Genomic DNA, 18,566 nt, shown 5'->3' on the forward strand with positions numbered 1-18,566 from the left:
TGACAAGCTCTCCTGAATAAATTGGAAGCATGGGGAACATGGGAAAGTGTAGAAAGGGAGAGGAGAGGAAGGAAGTGGAGCAGAGAAAAATATATAGCTCAACAAAAACAATAAAAAATAAATAAAAACAAAAGTTTGCATGCCCATCAGCAGTGTATAAGGGCTCCTGTTTCCTATACTCACCAGCCTTTGTTTCCCATTTGTTTTCTTGATGATAGCCGTTCTGATAGGGATTAGGTGGCATCTAAAGCAGTTTTAACTTGCATTTTCCTGATAACTAAAAATAATAGCATTTTAAAGAATTTTTTAGCCATTTTCTCACAATACCTCTTATTTTTAATAACACGTTTTATAGTTTGATAACATATAACTGTAGTTTGATGGTGGCTTATGTATTTCTTTTCACATCTGTTTTCTTAAATAAATTAACATTAATAAATTCAGAATAAATTGGAAGTCTGATAGCTGGTTGATTTTTCTTGTCTTTGTTATGTTATCAGCATGTAGCAGGGCACCTGATGGTCACAGGACAGCCAATCAATATTCCTGAATATTGAATGCATATAGCTACTTGCTGGCTAGTCTCTTGTCAGCGTGACACAAGCTAGAGTCATGGGTAAAGAGGGAACCTTAACTGGGAAAGTGTCTCCGTAAGACTATGCTGTGAGCAAGCCCATAAAGCATTTTCTTGATTAACAATTGATGTGAGAGGGACGAGTTACTGTGGCCAGTGCCATGCCTGGCTAGGTGGCCGTGGAGTACATGAGGAAGCTGGCCAGATGCACAAGGCCTGCACAGGTTTGATCCAAAAGAGGTTCCAGCACTACGAGAAGGAAGTGGACATGAGATTCCACTCATACCCAAGAAGCTATCTGTGATGATGGCCACATGGAAAAATCAGTGTTCTGCAACAGAGCTTCATTAGGTATATTCACATGCTTCAGAATAGGCTTTTTGCCCAGGAATCACTAATCACTGGCCAATGCAAAACAAACTCAACGGTATTTTTGTACATATCTGTCTCATTTTGCATTGTTTGGGCTTTTATTGGAGGGGGGTCTTATTGGTCTTTTATTTTCATATTTCAGTTTCTGTTTTTGTGGTTTTGTGTGTGTGTGTTTTGTTGTTCATTTGGTTTTGGCTTTGTTTTTAAAGAGTGAAAAAGAACACAAAATTGGGCAGATAGGGAGATGGGGAGGATGTTAGAGGAATTAGGGGAGGGGAAAAACATGATCAAATGCATGAAAAAAATTGCAATAAAAAAAACCCCACAGGTTCAAATGCAATGGGAAGAGCAAGGCAGTAAGAGCAAGGCACCTCTCCATGGCCTCTGCATCAGCTCCTGCCTTCAGGTTCCTGCCCTGACTTCTCTCAGCAGTAGCATGTGACCCAAGAGTTATAAGAAGAAATAAGCCTGCCCAAGTTGTTTATGGTCATGGTGTGTAGGTGAGAGCTTCTGTTCTGCAAGCTGCTCCCAAGTAACCACATAGAGGCTTAATATTATTTATAAATGCTCAGCCAATAGCTCATGCTTGTTACTAGCTAACTCTTACATTCTCAATTAACCCATATTTTTATCTATGCTTCACAGCGTGACTTGGTACCAATTCTAAGTATGGTATGCCCATCTGGCTTCTTTCTGTGTCTGCTTGCTACTCCTCTGATTCCCCCCTCCTTTTTCCCTTGGAATTCTCTGTTTTGCTCTCCTTTAACCTTATCCTGTCCAGCTATTGGCCAATCAGCTACTTTATTAAACCAATCTGAGTGACAAATCTTTACAGTATACAAAAGGACTACTCCACAGCACACAGCAACAAAGACCCTAACTAAGACACTTATAAAAACACATGCACATATTTTATCATGACTAACATGTTTCAATGGTCTGTTATATTTTCAATTTGTAATGATTTAAGGATTTTTTAACTAAAATTTTTAATCAGAGTCTGAAAGTGTTTTTTTTCAATTCACATCTGTGAAACTGCCTCATCTTGAGGACTGTGCAGTCCTTATACTGCAGAGGGTAACTGCTCTGTCAGAAAGAGAACGGTATTCACCATGAATTTCACACTACTGAGTTCATCAAGATCAAAATACTTCTATATTTTTCTACTAAAATAAAAGATGCAATGTTTCTTTCTTGCTCAGAATCAATATTCCCACAGTCATTCTCGTGGAAAAGCAGTGCGGGCTAAACATGACAATAATAAATTAAAATGTAGTGATATTTCATTTGTATTTTAATAAATAAAGCCTGCCTGAAGAGCAGGGAGTAAAACAGCCTGGTCAGCCTTACACACCAAGCAGTAGCCGCACTAGTTTGCCAAGATAGTGGCTCACGCCTTTAATCCCAGCATTAGAGAGGAAGATAAGGGAGGAGACAGCTCTCAGGCAGCCTCATTCTGAGGATTCCTGGAGGCAGAATCATTATTTCGGACTGAAGTAAAGGTAAGAGCCAGTGGCTGGCTCTTTTGCTTTTCTGACCTTCAGGTTGAACCCCAATATCTGTCTTTGGGTTTTTATTAGTCATGCTACATGAAAACAGTATTTTTTTAATGGAAGGTTTAAGAAAGGGCTGGGAATATAGCTCAAGGTAGAGTGAGTTCCTGCACATGCTGGGTTCCATCCCCAGTACCATAAAACAATGGAAAAACAAGAAACAACGCTAAATAGCACTAAGATGGCTGAGGCCCCATGTGCCATTCCTAGATCTGTAAGTAACAATGACTTGTACAAAAGGTTTCATCTCCTGGGCTTTCATTCCTTCTTCTGTGAAATAGGAACCACATACCCAGCAAGCCTCTACCATTCTGTAAAGTTAGCAGTCTGTGTTTCGAGAAACTTCCTTTAGCCCCATTCTTTGGGTTTGCTGTTGATAACCGAGACATAAAACTCATTTGGGTCAAATATATCTATGATACAGACAAATGAACTTACCAAAATGTCCGGCATTTGTCGAATATAGCAAAATCATAGTGGTTAGTCAAGAATGTAAGTGTTAGATCAAAATGAACTGAACTCAGATTGGTCTCCATAAGTTTAATCAAAAAGCTAAGCCCCTAAAACTAATTTAAAAGTTTTCTCACAGTTTTTTTTTTTAAGAAATTTTACACTACTTTCAAACTATTGGCTGAGCACGTTGTTTACTGACGATGTTCACATCACTCCCAGAGCCTCAATGAGTTGCTGTTCCCACAGTCTACACAGATGGCTGAGGTTGGTCTGAACCTAAAAGACACCCCATGACCAACAATTATACAACAGGCTTTAACCTGGTTCCATCGGCTTTGTAATGAGGGGAACATGAATCTCTTATCTAATGAAATTTTCATGCATAAGCGGAAACCCAATCCATCACAAACTACTAACCCATTGACTATAGTTCTGCAAGGTCAGAGGACACAGTCCCACAGTCTCATTCATCCTGGAGCCCCCTCGTGTCTGTGAATGAGGACATCGGCTGGAACTCTCAAGCTAAATCAATAATCACAACTGATTGTTGGTGTTCCTATGGCTTCCTTTCGGTTGTTTATTCAAGCTTTCAAGCCAAGCCGATGGTAAACTCAGTCATTACAAAAATGAGTATTGCTACACATTTTACCTCCTTCATTAGCGGTTATGAAGATTAGGTCTCCTGGCGTCCTTGATGACTGGGCTCTTAGGATAGTGACGCTAATAACATGACAATGTCAATGCTTTTGTGTCTGGCAAGCATTAATAATCAGATTCCCCTGAGATCCCATCAGAATCAGCAGCCTTAATGGGATCTTTGTGGTTACAAACAAAAGTAGGCTAGGCAGGGGGTACACAATGTCTCGCGGGTCTGTTCAGACAAGGTGGCCCCAAACAACATTTGGAAACACTGCGTTTACATTCCCTAGCCACTGGTGGAGAATTCCACATGAGAACTGTGAATCACTATTTTCTGAGTATAACACTGGAACCTACTGCCTCTTAAGTGACTATATATATATATGACCTATTTCATAGCAATATCTGTATATACATATACAAACAACCACTGCATCTATTCAGCTAAAACAAAATGCTGGTTATATTTCTATTTTAATCCCACTATGCCAGTCTATTGTCTTTTCCCTCTCTTCCTCTTTCAAGTCTTCCAGTTTCTCACAAAAAGCCACCGAACATTGCTCGCTGAGGACAGTAAACACCTCTATGACCTTCCATTCAGAGGGTCCCACTTAGACTGAGCTAGGACTCACGCCTCCCTCCTGGGAGGAAGGATAATCTGCAAGCAAACAACCAGCAGCATCTCATTCCAAACAGAGTCCTAGTGCTTCCGGAGTACAGCAAAAGAACGGGAAATGAGCAGAAATCCTCATCACTTGGAAAAGGGTGTTTCCTGTCAGCCTCCAGTCTCAACAAACTCTCTCTCTCTCTCTCTCTCTCTCTCTCTCTCTATATATATATATATATATATATATATATATATATATTACACATACATTGGCCATGTTCAACTTCCTTAGGAAAATTCTAAATTGAATTCTTTCTCTAAAATGTTCCTAAGACTAATAAGAGTTAGGAATTTAAACGTAAAGGCCAAGTACAGGAAAATAACGTTTACAAGCATTGTGAAGGCTTCTGAACTAGAACAAAGAGGCACGAAGTGCAGCTGTCAGAAGCATTACTGTCTAGAAAACAGGGGGATATGGAGAGACTAAGGAAGATCAAAGGCTAACTTAAAACAAGAGCTTCCTGCTGGTAGATTCAGTCCAAAGAGCATAAGCAATTTTTTTTTCCAGCTGGCTAGAAATTTTGTTTTCATTTGGGGAAAATAAATATGGAATAGCTCGATTCTGGTTAACTAATTATAGTCCTCTACGTTATTTGTGTGTGTGTGTGTGTGTGTGTGTGTGTGTGTGTGTGTGTGTGTGTGTTTCAGGCTTTCTTTTATTATTAAAAGTATTAAGTAACAACCGCAACAAAGAATGGCCTTTGTGAATGCAAACTGGGGAAATGAAGAACTTTGTAATGAAGAGTCCAGGAAAGGGCGGGCAAAAGGGCTCAGCAGGTAAGATGTTAAGCCTGAAGGCCTCAGTTCAATCTGTAACATGAAGCAGGCCTGGCCTGCTTGTTTGGATTTCTGTCCCGCCCTGTACCCCACAACTGTTTAGCCCCAAAGAAAATCACACATAGGTCTCCATAAATTATAAGCTGATTGGCCCATTAGCTCTAGCCTCTCACTGGCTGACTCTCACATCTTGATTAACCCATTTTTCTGATCTATGTTAGCCATGTGGCTCAGTACCTTTTTCAGTGGGGTAGATCAATCACATCCTGCTGCTTCGGAGGTCTGGGCAAGAGAGTGGGAAGAATCAGCTTCCTCCTTCCCAGAATTCTCCTGTTCTCATTATGTCATTTCTACTTTCTGTCTGGTTTTCCCACCTATATTTCCTGCCTGGCCAATTAGCATTTATTTATAACATGATTGACAGAATACAGACAATTCTCCCACACCACAACCCCTAGGACCTACATGTTGGAGAGAACCAACGTCCACAAGTTCAGTCATCCTACATACATAAACTACACACATGTACACACACACGTGTGCACATGCATGCACACACCATGGCATATAGGCATACACACACAAATAAATGTAATAAAAAACAAAAACATATGACGACTAATTTTTTTAAAAGTCAGGGCAAAGCCCTAAGATCCCACCAGAACTTCTGTGAGGTGGTTTGCAAGGTTGGGATCTGGATTTTGCTCTGTGGTGATTTTGCAAAACAAGCTGGGGGTCAGTGAGATTCTGTGGGTGAAAGTTCTTCCGTCTGACAAGTCTGGAAACATGAGCTCAGTTCCCAGATGCATGGCTGAAGAAATGAACTCTCACAAGCTGTCATCTAACCAACACATGCACACCATAACACTCACAAGCCTACACATGTACCACTACAAATGTGTGCGTGCACATATAAATACAACACAAAATTTAAACATTCAAAGTGCTCATATCTTAAAAGTAGGCTCCTCCCACCATTCTCCCATCAAATGCCCTTCACTCTCATGGACTAACAATATGAATTAATATTCTGTCAAGACTTTGCGAGGGAGAAACTAGCTCAAGCAGGTTTTAAGCAAATAAGAATATCCCCTGCCACTTACATTAATTGCTTCTAAGTGTTAAGAACTGTTTAGAGGATGCTGAGCGGAGAAATCGGGGGGGAAAAGTTAAGATTGAAAATGCTTTTGGAATTCTTAAATGCATATACTTCAAACAATATCTGTCATCTTGTGGCCAAACTTCAATCATCAGGCCTGGAATCCCAGGATCTCCATCATAACGAGAGCTTTTATAAAGAAGGCCTCTGCTTCTTGCTCATGTTTTAGAAGAACGTAAATATTTTAATAAACGACTATCGACCGGCTCTTTCATTTATTTTAACCTGCCATGCTAAGTAAGCAATGAGAATTTCTAAACCAGTGACTTCAATAATCCTTTGAAAACTGACTGCTCAAACAGCTAGTGAAGTGCTTGGATTCCCAGACACCCACCTCTACGCTGGAGCAGTGATCTGTGCTACTAACTCTGTTCTATTCAAACAATAACTCCTTTTCCTTGCCGCCTACCCATAAATGATTTTTTTAAAAAAGATTGAAAGCATATGTCTCTCTAAAATACACATGAGCACTACTGTCTGGCTGACAAAAGCACAAAGAACCAAAATCCTGTGATAAATGTTAACTAACACTGCCTCGCGGTCTCCGCTAGACTGCCTGTAACCTGGAGAGCTCTCTCTGGAAACGCCAAGGAGGAAACACTGGTTCAATAGTACTACTCTTTAACATATGCAATAGAAGCTTTTATAATGACTTTGCTTTCCTATGATTAAAAATACTATGTGCGAGCAGAGAAAAATGTGGAGCACAGTAAAGGAATAGTATCTGCATCTTGACTACACCAGAAAGCTCTCGAAACTATTCAGAAAGTAGATGAAATCCCTTCACTAGCTCCAGCAAAAAGATGTGTGATGGAGGGTTCCCCCTGACTCCCGCCCACCCCATTCACCCTGTGGAGGCCCACGGCAAGACTTCTATCAGCTAAGTCACAGACACTACTGGAAGAGTCCGTGAAGACAACCAAAGCTTATGAAGAACTGTCTAGAAATCTCCATAGTGAAACTCCATGCTATGGCCATTTTCAAAACAGAAAAGGCTCCGGCGTTTCTGCTAAAAATAAGATGGAATTCTGTATGTCAGACACACGCACCCATATGTTACACAGTTTTCGGTAACATGAAACACCGCAGAGGAAATCTGCAGCGTTTGAAACCATGGTGTGTGTTTTAGGAAGCTCTCACACTTAGGTGCTAAACATTTCCAGCAGTGATCCATACTCACAGAGTGCCTTGGGCTTGCTTTTATTAATAGCCTGCATCCCAGACGAAGCTCAAATGCCACAAGAAGAATCTGTTTCTAAGGTAACTCGTCTTGCATGCTTATGTAAATAAGCGGGAAGCAGAGCTGCACAACTATAAGTGTGCCCAGATCTGTCAAGGGTTTCACCATGCCTCCCAGCCTTCCAACTGGACGCCTTTGTCTCCACATTCAGCCGACTGGATAACAAGTTCATGGACCAGATGAAATCCCTGCTCTCTAAGTTGCAAGAAGGGAGACAGTTGTTTAGCTGAGTCGAATAGTGGAGTTTAAGGAGCATCACCTCTTGAGAAAAGACAAAGAAGGAACTTGAGACAAGAGGGTATAATTCAGAAATGAATCATCTTTGTTACTAAGTGTTAACAATGGATGATGGGCACATGGGTTCATTATGACCTTTTCTCCCTACTTTCTCGTATGATTGAACATTTTCCTAATAAAGGTTTTTAATGGCAACCTTTCCCCAACCTCTCTACCACAGTTCACTGAAGGAAATAAGAACAGAAACACAGATAGTAGAGAAGTTCCTGTCAAAGTTAATTGTATATGTCAAGTTAACTGGGCCACTGTGCTAAAATGCTGGCCAAGGATCATTCTGGCTGTTTCTGAAGGGTGCTCTCTGTGTGAGACTGACATTTAAAGTGCTGAACTTTGCGTGAAGCAGATTTTCCCCTACAGTGGGTAAGCCATATCTGAACTCCTCAAGCATTCAATGAAGCAAAGACTGAGAGAAAGGGGAATGCTTCCAGCAGACACACTTCTGACAAGATTGCAATACTGAGTCTGCCCATTCTCCAGTTGACCAACCCCCTGCAGACCTGGAACATGCCAGGTTCCTTAGCCACACAACTCACTAAAACCCATCAAACTTCTGCTCCTCCTTTCTTCCCAACACTCTCTTCTACACACACACACACACACACACACACACACACACACACACACAATGGCCCACTCAAACTTTTCTGTTATTCTATCCAGCAATAAAAAGTGTATTTACAATCCCATTTAACGCGAATCTCCCTGTCTCATCAATTAGTCTTAATTTTATGTGCTTATACCACTTATAATAACCTATAATTATATCAATTATTTGCCTCTTTAGTTTTCGCTTTAGTTTTACCTGCGTTCACTAAAAGAATGAAATTTTCAAGAGATTAATGACTACTCATCTGTACCACTTCACTTCCAGCTCCTAGCACAGCACGGAGCAGGAAACAGAGTCTCGATAACTATTAATGCCTGCAGAAATAAGTAATCTCAGAGCAGCAACTCCCAATGGGCTGCTTTGGCATGTCCACCCACCAAAGAAGCAAAGGTTGATTACTCAACTATGATGGACCCACTCAAGTTATTATGAAGTTCAGGTCATTTTCTGGAGTACAAGACCAAAATCAATTCACAACAATTTGTGTCTCAATCAGAGTTACCCAAAAAGCCACCAGTCATTACATGTAGGAAATACAAGTTCTCACCATTCTCAAGTGCTTCCAGCCCCTGTACTTGGTTGAGCCATATGAAATTTCCAGCCCAGTGAAAAAGCATTTCCTAGTCACATGCGCAGATCCTACACACCATGGCGCTAAAATCAGGAAGGAGAATGCTGTGCAGCTCAAGTTGCCAACAAATCAGGTCTTATTTTGCATATGTGCGTGGGGAGAATGATCCAGGAACTATGAAAGGGGTGGGTCGTGCCTCAGAACAAAGAAATAGAAGTGTTTAGGGAAGGAGATGTAGACTTTCAAAAGGTTATCCAACCTATACTTTTTTTAAAAAATCAGTGTAATCCTAAATTTTGTGGCTTTTCTTAAAGTACCTCAGTGATATGCAGAGTTTTTAAATCATCTTCTTAGAATATTGGGCCTCTGGGGATTACAAAATATTTTAGTTATGTAAAATTCATCTGAGTAGGATATCCCAAAGAAACCTGGAAACATAGATGCTGGTGCTCAAAATACAACAGCAAGAAACCACTCCAGCGAGCTGAATATGAATCACACTGTTCCTATATTACCCATAAAGATTGCTTCCTCACTATATGTAACTCATCGACTGTACTAAACCTGGAATGTGAGGAAGTGGGTGACAGTGGAATGAGCACATGCCTGCAGGTCCCTCTTTATCTCAAGGGGCTGAAAGAAAAGGCAGAGCCATGAATACATGTTGGTCACTACACTATAGAGCTACATTCTCTCTTTTTATTCCTTTGGTTCCTTGCTTTTTTAAGTTTTTTTTGTCTTGTTTTGGTGTTTTTTGTTTTTTCAGATAGAACCTGGCAGTAAATCCTAGGCTTGCCTCAAACTCACACCCTTCACGCCTAAGCCTCAAAAGTGCTAGAATTGTAGGCATACTCTATACTATACTACACCCCATACCTATGTGTTTCCATTCTCATGCATGTCTCATATCTTGATTCACATCTTTCCAAAAAAATTTTCTTTGGCTTTTCTTATTTTGGCATAAAAGAAAGACAGTGTTGTTAAAATAAATACTATAATACTAGTAAATACATAGCTCAGACAGCCATACTTTTATGTTTTAGACAAGTTTACTGAAATCTTGTAAGTCTCAGAATGGCATGTATATATATATATATATATATATATATATATATATATATATATGTGTGTGTGTGTGTGTGTGTGTGTGTGTGTGTGTATGTGTGTGTGTGTGTGTGTGTATTTGTCTATTGTGGTTGAATGAAAATGGCCATATAGGCTCATAGGAACTGGCACTATCAGGAGGTGTGGTCTTGTTGGAACAGGTGTGGCATTGTTGGAGAAGTATGTCACTGGGCATGGACTTTGAGGTCTCAGATGCTCAAGCCAGGCAGGTCCAGTGAGTCTCATTCTCTCTCTGCTGCCTGTGGATCTGGACGTAGGATTCTCAGCTCCTTCTCCAGCACCACGTCCACCTACATGCCACCGGGCTTTCTATCATGACCATAATGGACTAAATCTCTGAACTGTAAGCCACCACCCAATTAAATGTTTTCCTTTATAAAAGTTGATGTGGCCATGGTGTCTCTTCACAGTAATAGAAACCGTAAGAAGTTGGTACAAGAAACTGGGACGAGTTGCTGCAACAGACCTGACTATGCTCTTGTTTCAAAGAATATGGGCTTTGGGGATTTTGATCAGAAAAACAACTGAATGCTTTAAATGATGCTTAATGGGCCATACCAGTAGGCTCAAGGAAGATGGTTGTGCTAAGTGTGATTTGATGAACTGGGGGGGGGGGGGGCTGGATCAAGAGATTTCAGAGGGGAAAAATGTTAGTGTGTGGCCTAGAGACTATTCTTGTGGTATTTTGGTAAAGAATGTGGCTGCTTTCTGCCCTTGTCCAAAAAATCTGTCTGGGACTAAACTGAAGAGTTTGAATTGTGTTTGTAGAAACTTCAAAACAGCCTAGTATGGACTGTGTCATGTGGTTATTAGTCACACTAACACAGATATATAATAAAAAGGAGCAGTTTGAAAAAGGAAGTTACAAAATGTGTAATTTCAAGAGAAAAAGGTGGCACCAGGAAGTGGAATGGAGCTAAGATCTGTGTTCAAGGAGATAAACAGATTAAAGAAAATTCTGATGTTAAATGGAACAAAGGGAGTGGGGACTCAGGGCAAGATCCCATCCAGCTAAGATTCCAACTTGTGAAAAGGAATTAAAGAAAAACTTAGAGCTAGGTATAGTAGTACACACCTTTAATCCTAGCACTCTGAAGACAGAGGCAGGCAGATCTGAGTTTGAGGCCAGCCTGGTCTACAGATCAAGTGTCAGAACAGCCAAGCTTAGGCAGTTAAGGAAACCATCAAACACAGAAAGCTAGTGAAGATGTAACTGAATGAGAGGATCATGATCCAGCCCCAGCAAGCAGCAGAACTTGGCAGCTTTAGCCATGCGGTTGTGACTTAAAGAAAGGGGTTGTGGAATTTGCCTCCATGACTAAGGAAAGCTTCTAAGAAGGCATATGTCAGGAGTGTCCCTGAATGGAGGCCTAGAGAGGCCATTCTGTGAAGCTGTGGCAGTGAAGTCTGGATTGTCCTGGAGACCCCAAAATGTTGAGGGTTCCAGGGACCTGGGACACCTGCTGAGAAGAGCTCCTAACAGGGAGTGGAACCAGCCCAAGAAAAAGAAGTGTGTTGCAGTCAACAAAACTGAAAGAAGTTGGAGATCTGAAGAGTGTTTTGATACCCAACATGGAGATACAGAGTTTAGAGTTTACCTGGCTGGTTTTTGGTCCTGCTTTGGCCCAGTATTTCCTCACTATGCTCCCTTTCCCTGCATTTTGGAATAGTAATGTATAACCTGTGTCATTGAATGTTGGAAGTATGTGATCTAATTTTTCATTTTGATTTTACAGGGGATTACAGTTAAGAGATTACATAAGTCTCTAAAGAAACTTTGAACTTTTAAACAAGTTTGAAACCATTATAGACTATGGGGACTTTTGAAGTTGAACTAAATGCATTTTACACTATGCTATAGCTATAAGTCTATGCCTACAAGGCCACACTTCTCCTAGGGGTTTCAGGGAAGTCTGCTCCTTGCCCCTCTCCTTGTCTGGTGGCTGTCATTGACCTTAGCATCCACTTGCCTGTGCTTGAATCACTCTGGTCTCTGCTTCCAACTTCATATCACCTCCCTCTCCTATATTTCTCTCTAGTTTGTCACTTGTCCTTGTATTTAGTCCTCACTATGATAATCCAGGAAGCTTGTCTCATCTCAGATCATTATTTATACCATTAGATAGTCACACCATTTTATTTCAAATAAAGCAACAATGCCCAAGTTCCAGGGCTATGGGTGTAGCCATATCTTTCAGAGGACTACCATTCAGGCTATAGGAAGAGGATGGCATCACCTGGGAATGTTTGTCAAGCACTGAAGAAGCATAGTGAGGAATCGCATTGCACCAGAAAGAACTTCCACTAAGACACCGAGTATGCAGCAATCTGCAATAGCAGCTGCATAAAAGGAATGCACCCCCAAACCCACCTGTCCAATTTCTATCACACCTATCTTAATGGAAAAGCATGATGGAGGGGGTTGAATTAGGTAGATGACAAGTAGGAAAACAGAAATTAAGAATACCCTAGGGTAGCAGTTCTGAACCTGGGGGTTGCATATCAGATATCCACACTACGATTCATAACAGTAGCAAAATTACAGTTATGAAGCAGCAATGAAATAATTTTATGGTTGGGGATCGCCACAACATGAGGAACAAACAGTATTAAAGGGTCACAACATTAGGAAGGTTGAGCACTGGCCTAGGAGAAGCATTCGTCTAAGTAAGTCACAGCTTCTTTGCTGGTAAAAATAGATGATAAATAGATTTATTCATCGAGCTACATCATTGGAAATATCTACTTGAACATATTATAACCTAAATGCATAGACGTGCATTGCGGGGATACGGAGGGTTGCTCTGCTAGACACAGTTGCAGATAAGGATGAGGAGGTGGAAGTGGGCTCAGAAGGGACCATTCAGAGTCTTAGAAACTGCAAAGAGTTGTTTTGTTTTTTTTTTTTTTTGAGACAAGGTTTCTATGTAGCTTTGGAGCTTATCCTGGAAAGACCAGGCTGGCCTCGAACTCACAGATATCTGCCTGCCTCTGCCTCCTGACTGCTGGGATTAAAGGTGTGTGCCACCACCACCAGGTTGAGAGAAAACCTTTCAACAACTTCACTTCAGAGTACCAGCTGCCATAGCCTGTCCACTGAGTACCAGCTATGTGTCGGCTTGCTTAAATATAAAAACTTTCTCCTTTCATTCTTATTTAGGGGACCCCACCCCATGTTGAAATAAGAGCAGTGGGCTGCGTCCCCGGCACCCGGCCGCACGCACGGCTAGCTTTACCCGAAATAATTACATGGAAACTGTATTCTTTTAAACACTGCCTGGCCCATTAGTTTTAGTCTCTTAACCCATTTCTAATAATCTATGTAGCACCACGAGGTACGCTTATCAGGAAAGATCTTAACCTGCATCTGTCTGGAGTGGGAGAACCATGGCGACTCCTTGACTCAGCTTCTTTCTCCCAGAATTTTGTTCTGTTTACTCTGCCTACCTAATTTTATGTCCTATTAAAGGGCCAAGGCAGTCATGAAATTAACACAAAACAGAAGACTCTCCCCCATCACCTCTTGGTGGTCAGTCAGGCTGCAGGGACAGCACAACCGACAAGGAAAGTGTAGAGCCCTTAAGGAACTGTAAGGCAATGGGGCTGGGGCTGTAGATCGGTTGGTGAGGATCAGAAGTGTAAGTCATTCTTGGGAGCCCAGAGGAATGGCTCACATCAGAGAAAGGTACTTGTTGCCAAGGCTGATGATCCAAGTTGGAGCCACAAAACTCACACGTCAAAAGGCCAGAACCATCCTACAAGGTGCTCTCTGATCTCCACCTATGTTGGTAATCATGGGCACGTGCAAGAAAAATCTTTGGTATTTATAAACGCATACAAAACATGATTAAATAATAAAAAATTAAAGATAATTCTCAGTTATACCACAAGTCTAATGTCAGTATGGGCTACATGAAACCCTGTTTCAAATAACAATGCTTCAGAAGAAACAAAATAAAATCCATTGATTTATATTCTCTCTCCCCCCCCCCCTCTCTCTCTTTCTCCTCTCACTATGGGATTATATTTTCAATCAGTTTCTCATCTCCAAGTTGAAGAATGCCTTCTTTGTTCCAAGTGATAGTTCCCCAAAATAATCCCTCCCAGGGATTCACACAGCACCTTAAATAAAGCAAGCAAATAAGATGTGTGGAATACTGGGTCTGGTCACAGCAATAGCGAGTGCTAAATAAATGTCAGCTGCCAGCTGTCACTGCTCCTGCCTGTGTTACTAGGAAGATACCGTCTCACTGTGTCTTCTCCTTTCTAATTCCAGGCACCGTGATACGAGTAGACCTCTGACTATGGAAAAACACATAGCCTAGAGGAAGATGCAGTGTTTGTCGGGCAAATTGTTTTGCACAGCAGCTACAGAAAACAAACCACTGCTCCTTCATCTCTGACAGCACCAGATGAGTTAAGAGACTTTTCTCATGTTTCAATCGCTTGCATGGATTAGAATGGTTAATTAGTTGTGGGTGCTAAAGCCATCTTTTTAGTCCTTAAAATTTTCGGTTTCATACAGTACCATCTAAGAGTAGGATGGCCTAGATGATGTTTAATCTTTCTTATTAGGTCTCTTCCATTCACAGAGCCCCAGAAGTTGCTATGGCAACCCTATGAGCCAAATAGGATCATAGAAAGAGAGCTGGGAGAAACTAGTCCAGACTTATCAATTTGCAAATGAGGACTTAAGGCCCAGAGAGGTGAAGTGGATTCCCAAAATACTGTGTGACCAATTAGCAGCAAAGCAAGCTCCAAGGGTCTGCCCGGGGCTTCTCTCCACCACACAGAGCTGCCTTCCTTCCTTAATGCTTGTCAAAATATGTGAGGAACATCCCGACTTCATAGAGAGATTAGTGCATTTGAGATGACAAAGAAAATATCAAAGGTTAGGTAAAATGTTGAAAAAAGTGTGTTTTCCATGGCTTTTGATCCATGACAATGAACCCTTTCAGAGAAGTGATGTCAAAGGAAGGTGTTGACTTCTCAGGGTCATCTGAAGAAGCTCCTGATTCAGCCCCTTCTAAAGCTACTCCTGGTGATTCTGCCCTGAGTCTGAGGCTAGAACTCTGTGTGCCTTCTCATTAGTGTTCCAATGTGGTCTTAAAATCTCAATGCTTTTGCAGGTATAATTTAGAATTGTCCCTAAAACACTCAAATTAAGCGAGTAAAACAAGAGGAAAAGGGTGTGTTTCAAATAGCTCCAACCTTAGTCCAAGTTGTTATTGTTTGCGAAGGCAAACACCTCGCCAGCCTCAACCTCCCAGCTTAAGTAAAGAATATAATGTATTGGCATATGGCATCAGCATCAGAACGCTTCCTTGTTTGCTCAACAACTATAGTTAAAGTTCCACAAGGACCTTCAAGGTAGATGCTACACCAGAACCTTTATAAAATAAATCATTTATTCTAAGACAACCTTGCTGGGATCCAATAATCCCAACATGCAGATAAGAGAGACCGGAGGTCAGAATGGTTCCCTCATCCACCAAGGTCACATCAGAGTGGCAGTCAGAGCCAAGGGAGAAGAATCATTCTGAAGTCCACCTCCTTATCAGACTATGGCCGAGCAATACCACCCTTAACCTAGACCCAGCTGGGATAGTAGTGGCTAAAGGATCCACAAGTCCCTGATTGTATACAACAAACTCCATAAACTAATCTGTTCTATGTTCTAAAGATGAGTCAGATGCTTTGAATGGAGTTCAAAAGGGCAAGACACCAGCAGCAGCATGGATCATCTGCCAGCTGCTACACCCTTGCCGGTGATGGACTCCACAGTGACTCTAAAACATGCTCGCTCCCTCTTTGATACTCTGTCCCTCCAAGAGTAAAGCCTCATTCCCAGTCCCCTGGGCACAGACTAGAGTCAGTGAAAAACAGAAGGGGACAGAAGAAACAAAGTTTGACTTTGTAGATGCAGTGGTAAAAGGGAACTGTGGCTCCTCCTTACTCCCTGTGGGTCTTGAGCTCAGAAACCAGTTGCTATGCCGTGAAAATTCAAGGAGCCCTGGAGGCATCCACACAACTGCAGCTGAGCCTCCAGCCGCTCTGCAAGAGTTTGTGCCCACTGACTTACTTACCTGCAGCCTCTTAAGAGACCCTAATCTGGAACACCCAACTAAGCCACTCCTATGTCTCCAAAACTACAAAAAAGCTTAGATAATATATATGCTATTAAGTTTTGAGTGGTCTGTCATGACACAATAGATAATTGGCCTGCTTGAACATCTAAAGTATGTCCCTACTACCAATAAAGCTAAACGAACTTGGGCTACAAAAGCTGCCCTATCGATGAGCCAAATGTTCTGTTTGGTCCACAGCTCCCCTGGAACTGAAGGGTATGTTCTCACAGCCTTAGACCTACCCCAAACTGCTCCTTGACCAGTTCCAACACATAACCTGAGGGGCGTGTGAGAGGAGGGTGAGAATCTGGCTACCAAGAGCTGGAGTGTTTCCACATCTAATCTCCCTGGGTGGCAACCTGGACCCTGTGATGGTGTCTCCAAGACCAAATTCTATACTTAAGCAACTGAAAAACTATGTCCTTCAAGAGAACCAAGTTATTTCTTCGGGTGACTTCCCCTTCATCAAATAGAGTTAGTTATGGAAACTGAAACTTTCTCTCTGGAAAGGGGACTACTGTGTTCCAAGATGGGAATGGCCCTCAGACACTGAATATCTAAAAAAAAAAAAAAAAAGCAGCTAATGCAGCAACAAATCAGTATTGTTCCATCATGAAGGCAAAACACTTTCAAATTTCTACCCATCAACACACACTTTTTCTCCTTCAGGATTACTGTGGTGGTGGGGGGGGGGGCGTTCTTCAAGCTAAGGATCTAAAGAGCAGAGCGAATGGAGGTCCTCCCCATCAGCTCTACGGACACCGGGAGGAGCTAAGGCGTCCTTTGGTGGTGCCGTTTATCATATCTACCACAGCTATGGCAGGCCAGTTCAGCTGTGAATTCTTATGGGGCCACCTTGGAAAGAGAGCCGCTTTTTTAGCTCTTCAAATGGCAGCGTCAGGTTGCCAGGCTCAGGAGAACATAAAACATGGTGCTTACCCAGTCCTGGGTGGCCCCCAGTCTTGTCTCTCAAAGACTGATTTCTCTTGCCTCTTTGTTCCAGGTGTGGGTGGCCTCTTATGGTCTCAAAGCACAGCTTCTTGTTGATGAAGAGCACGAGGACAGCCAGTAGGACAACAAAGACCCCTACCGCAGACAGGAAGCCGATGGCTTCAGGAGTGACTGGCAAGAAAACACAGTGGAGAGAAGAAAACATTACCACTATTGCGACAACCCAACTTCTGCTCCTCACTACTGAATAGACTCGGTACTTAAACTCATTGGGATGTCAAACACTCTGCAACCTTTCTCTTGGTAACATCCCCAAAAGGAGCTAAAGGGAAAGGGAGGGGCTGTGACTCGGTTCACCTCACTAGGCAGATTTCTCACAGGACAGACACCATGTCTTTGTATGTGGGGTTTCTTCAACATGAAACACCAAGAGGGCCCCCAGACCTTAGCACAACTGACTCCATGATGGAAGTACCATTCAGGCAGTAAAACCCAGCAGCCAGGTCCACCTTTGAGGAATTTTCTTGATTGGATCACAAGAGATGAGAAGACCCACCCTAAATCGGGGCCTCAGGTTCTGGTGGCAGCCCACACAAAAAAAAACCATGGAAGAAGGAAGTTTTTGCCTTTTGCCTATTTGCCCTCACTCTCTTTAGAAGGTTCCTCTGTCTTGTTCCTGAAGCATCCCTTCTCTGGTGTTAAAAACCTACTCTCCTGGAAGTAGATATTACGTGTAAAGCAAAGGATAGCCAGGCTACAGTTCACAGCTCCAGAGAAGACCCTAAGAGGGACATAAAGATTTCCCTGGGAAGCAGAAAAAGAGGAGATCTCCTGGGTAAACAGGAGGAGGAGAGTAGGGGGACAATCTGTAGTTGGATACAAAGCCTTCTTCTGACCTCCAATTGACGCCTGCGCTTTAAACGACAACCCTTTACAGATACACATTTCTTATCCACGGTAAAAAAAAAAAAAAAAAAAAAATGTCTCGCTGCAGTGAGAGAACCCCACCACCAAAGGCGGTCCACTGTACATCTTTAGCGATGCCCTCAGCGCCTCGCAACCGATGATACGGCCATCTCTGGTCCGACCACAGTTACCAGGGCCGTATCTTGCACCAGCTGTGGCCCGTAGGTATCAAGCAGCACTCTGCCCGAATCCTAAAAGACCGTAGTTCTGATCGTCCAACCGGACTAGAAGTGTCTCGGGCATCGGCAGGGACGGAAGTCAACTCTAGCGCCACGCCTGCCTTATGGGACCGCCCAACACTGATCACTCCAGGTTTCTCCATAAGGTGGCGCGTCTGTTTTACATAACAGGTACTGACAAGGTTATCGTCCTAAATTGAACCATTGCTATCTTCGGTAAATTGCTACCGCAGTCCGCAGTTCAATGAGGGTTCTTGTATTCCTACCCGCATTCCCCAGACAGAAGTGCGAATCAGAGTCGCTCGCTT

General features: G+C 42.3%; 1 protein-coding gene across 3 annotated transcripts in view; it reads right to left on the reverse strand.

Moving 5' to 3' along the window:
• The window catches only part of Syt16 (synaptotagmin 16), a 254,323-nt gene that overhangs the window by 117,300 nt on the left and 118,457 nt on the right, over positions 1 to 18,566 (reverse strand). For 2 of the 3 annotated variants that reach the window (XM_041657954.1, XM_041657953.1), the window contains exon 2: positions 17,102 to 17,284. In XM_041657954.1, coding sequence (XP_041513888.1) covers positions 17,102 to 17,284 — 183 coding nt within the window. Of the gene's footprint in view, positions 1 to 17,101; positions 17,285 to 18,566 lie in introns of those variants that run through there. The other variant, XM_041657952.1, reaches the window with a different exon arrangement.

Source organism: Microtus oregoni, unplaced genomic scaffold, assembly GCF_018167655.1.
Source record: "Microtus oregoni isolate MIOR12 unplaced genomic scaffold, Mior012 000009F_ref0000495, whole genome shotgun sequence".
NCBI classification, from domain to species: domain Eukaryota; kingdom Metazoa; phylum Chordata; class Mammalia; order Rodentia; family Cricetidae; genus Microtus; species Microtus oregoni.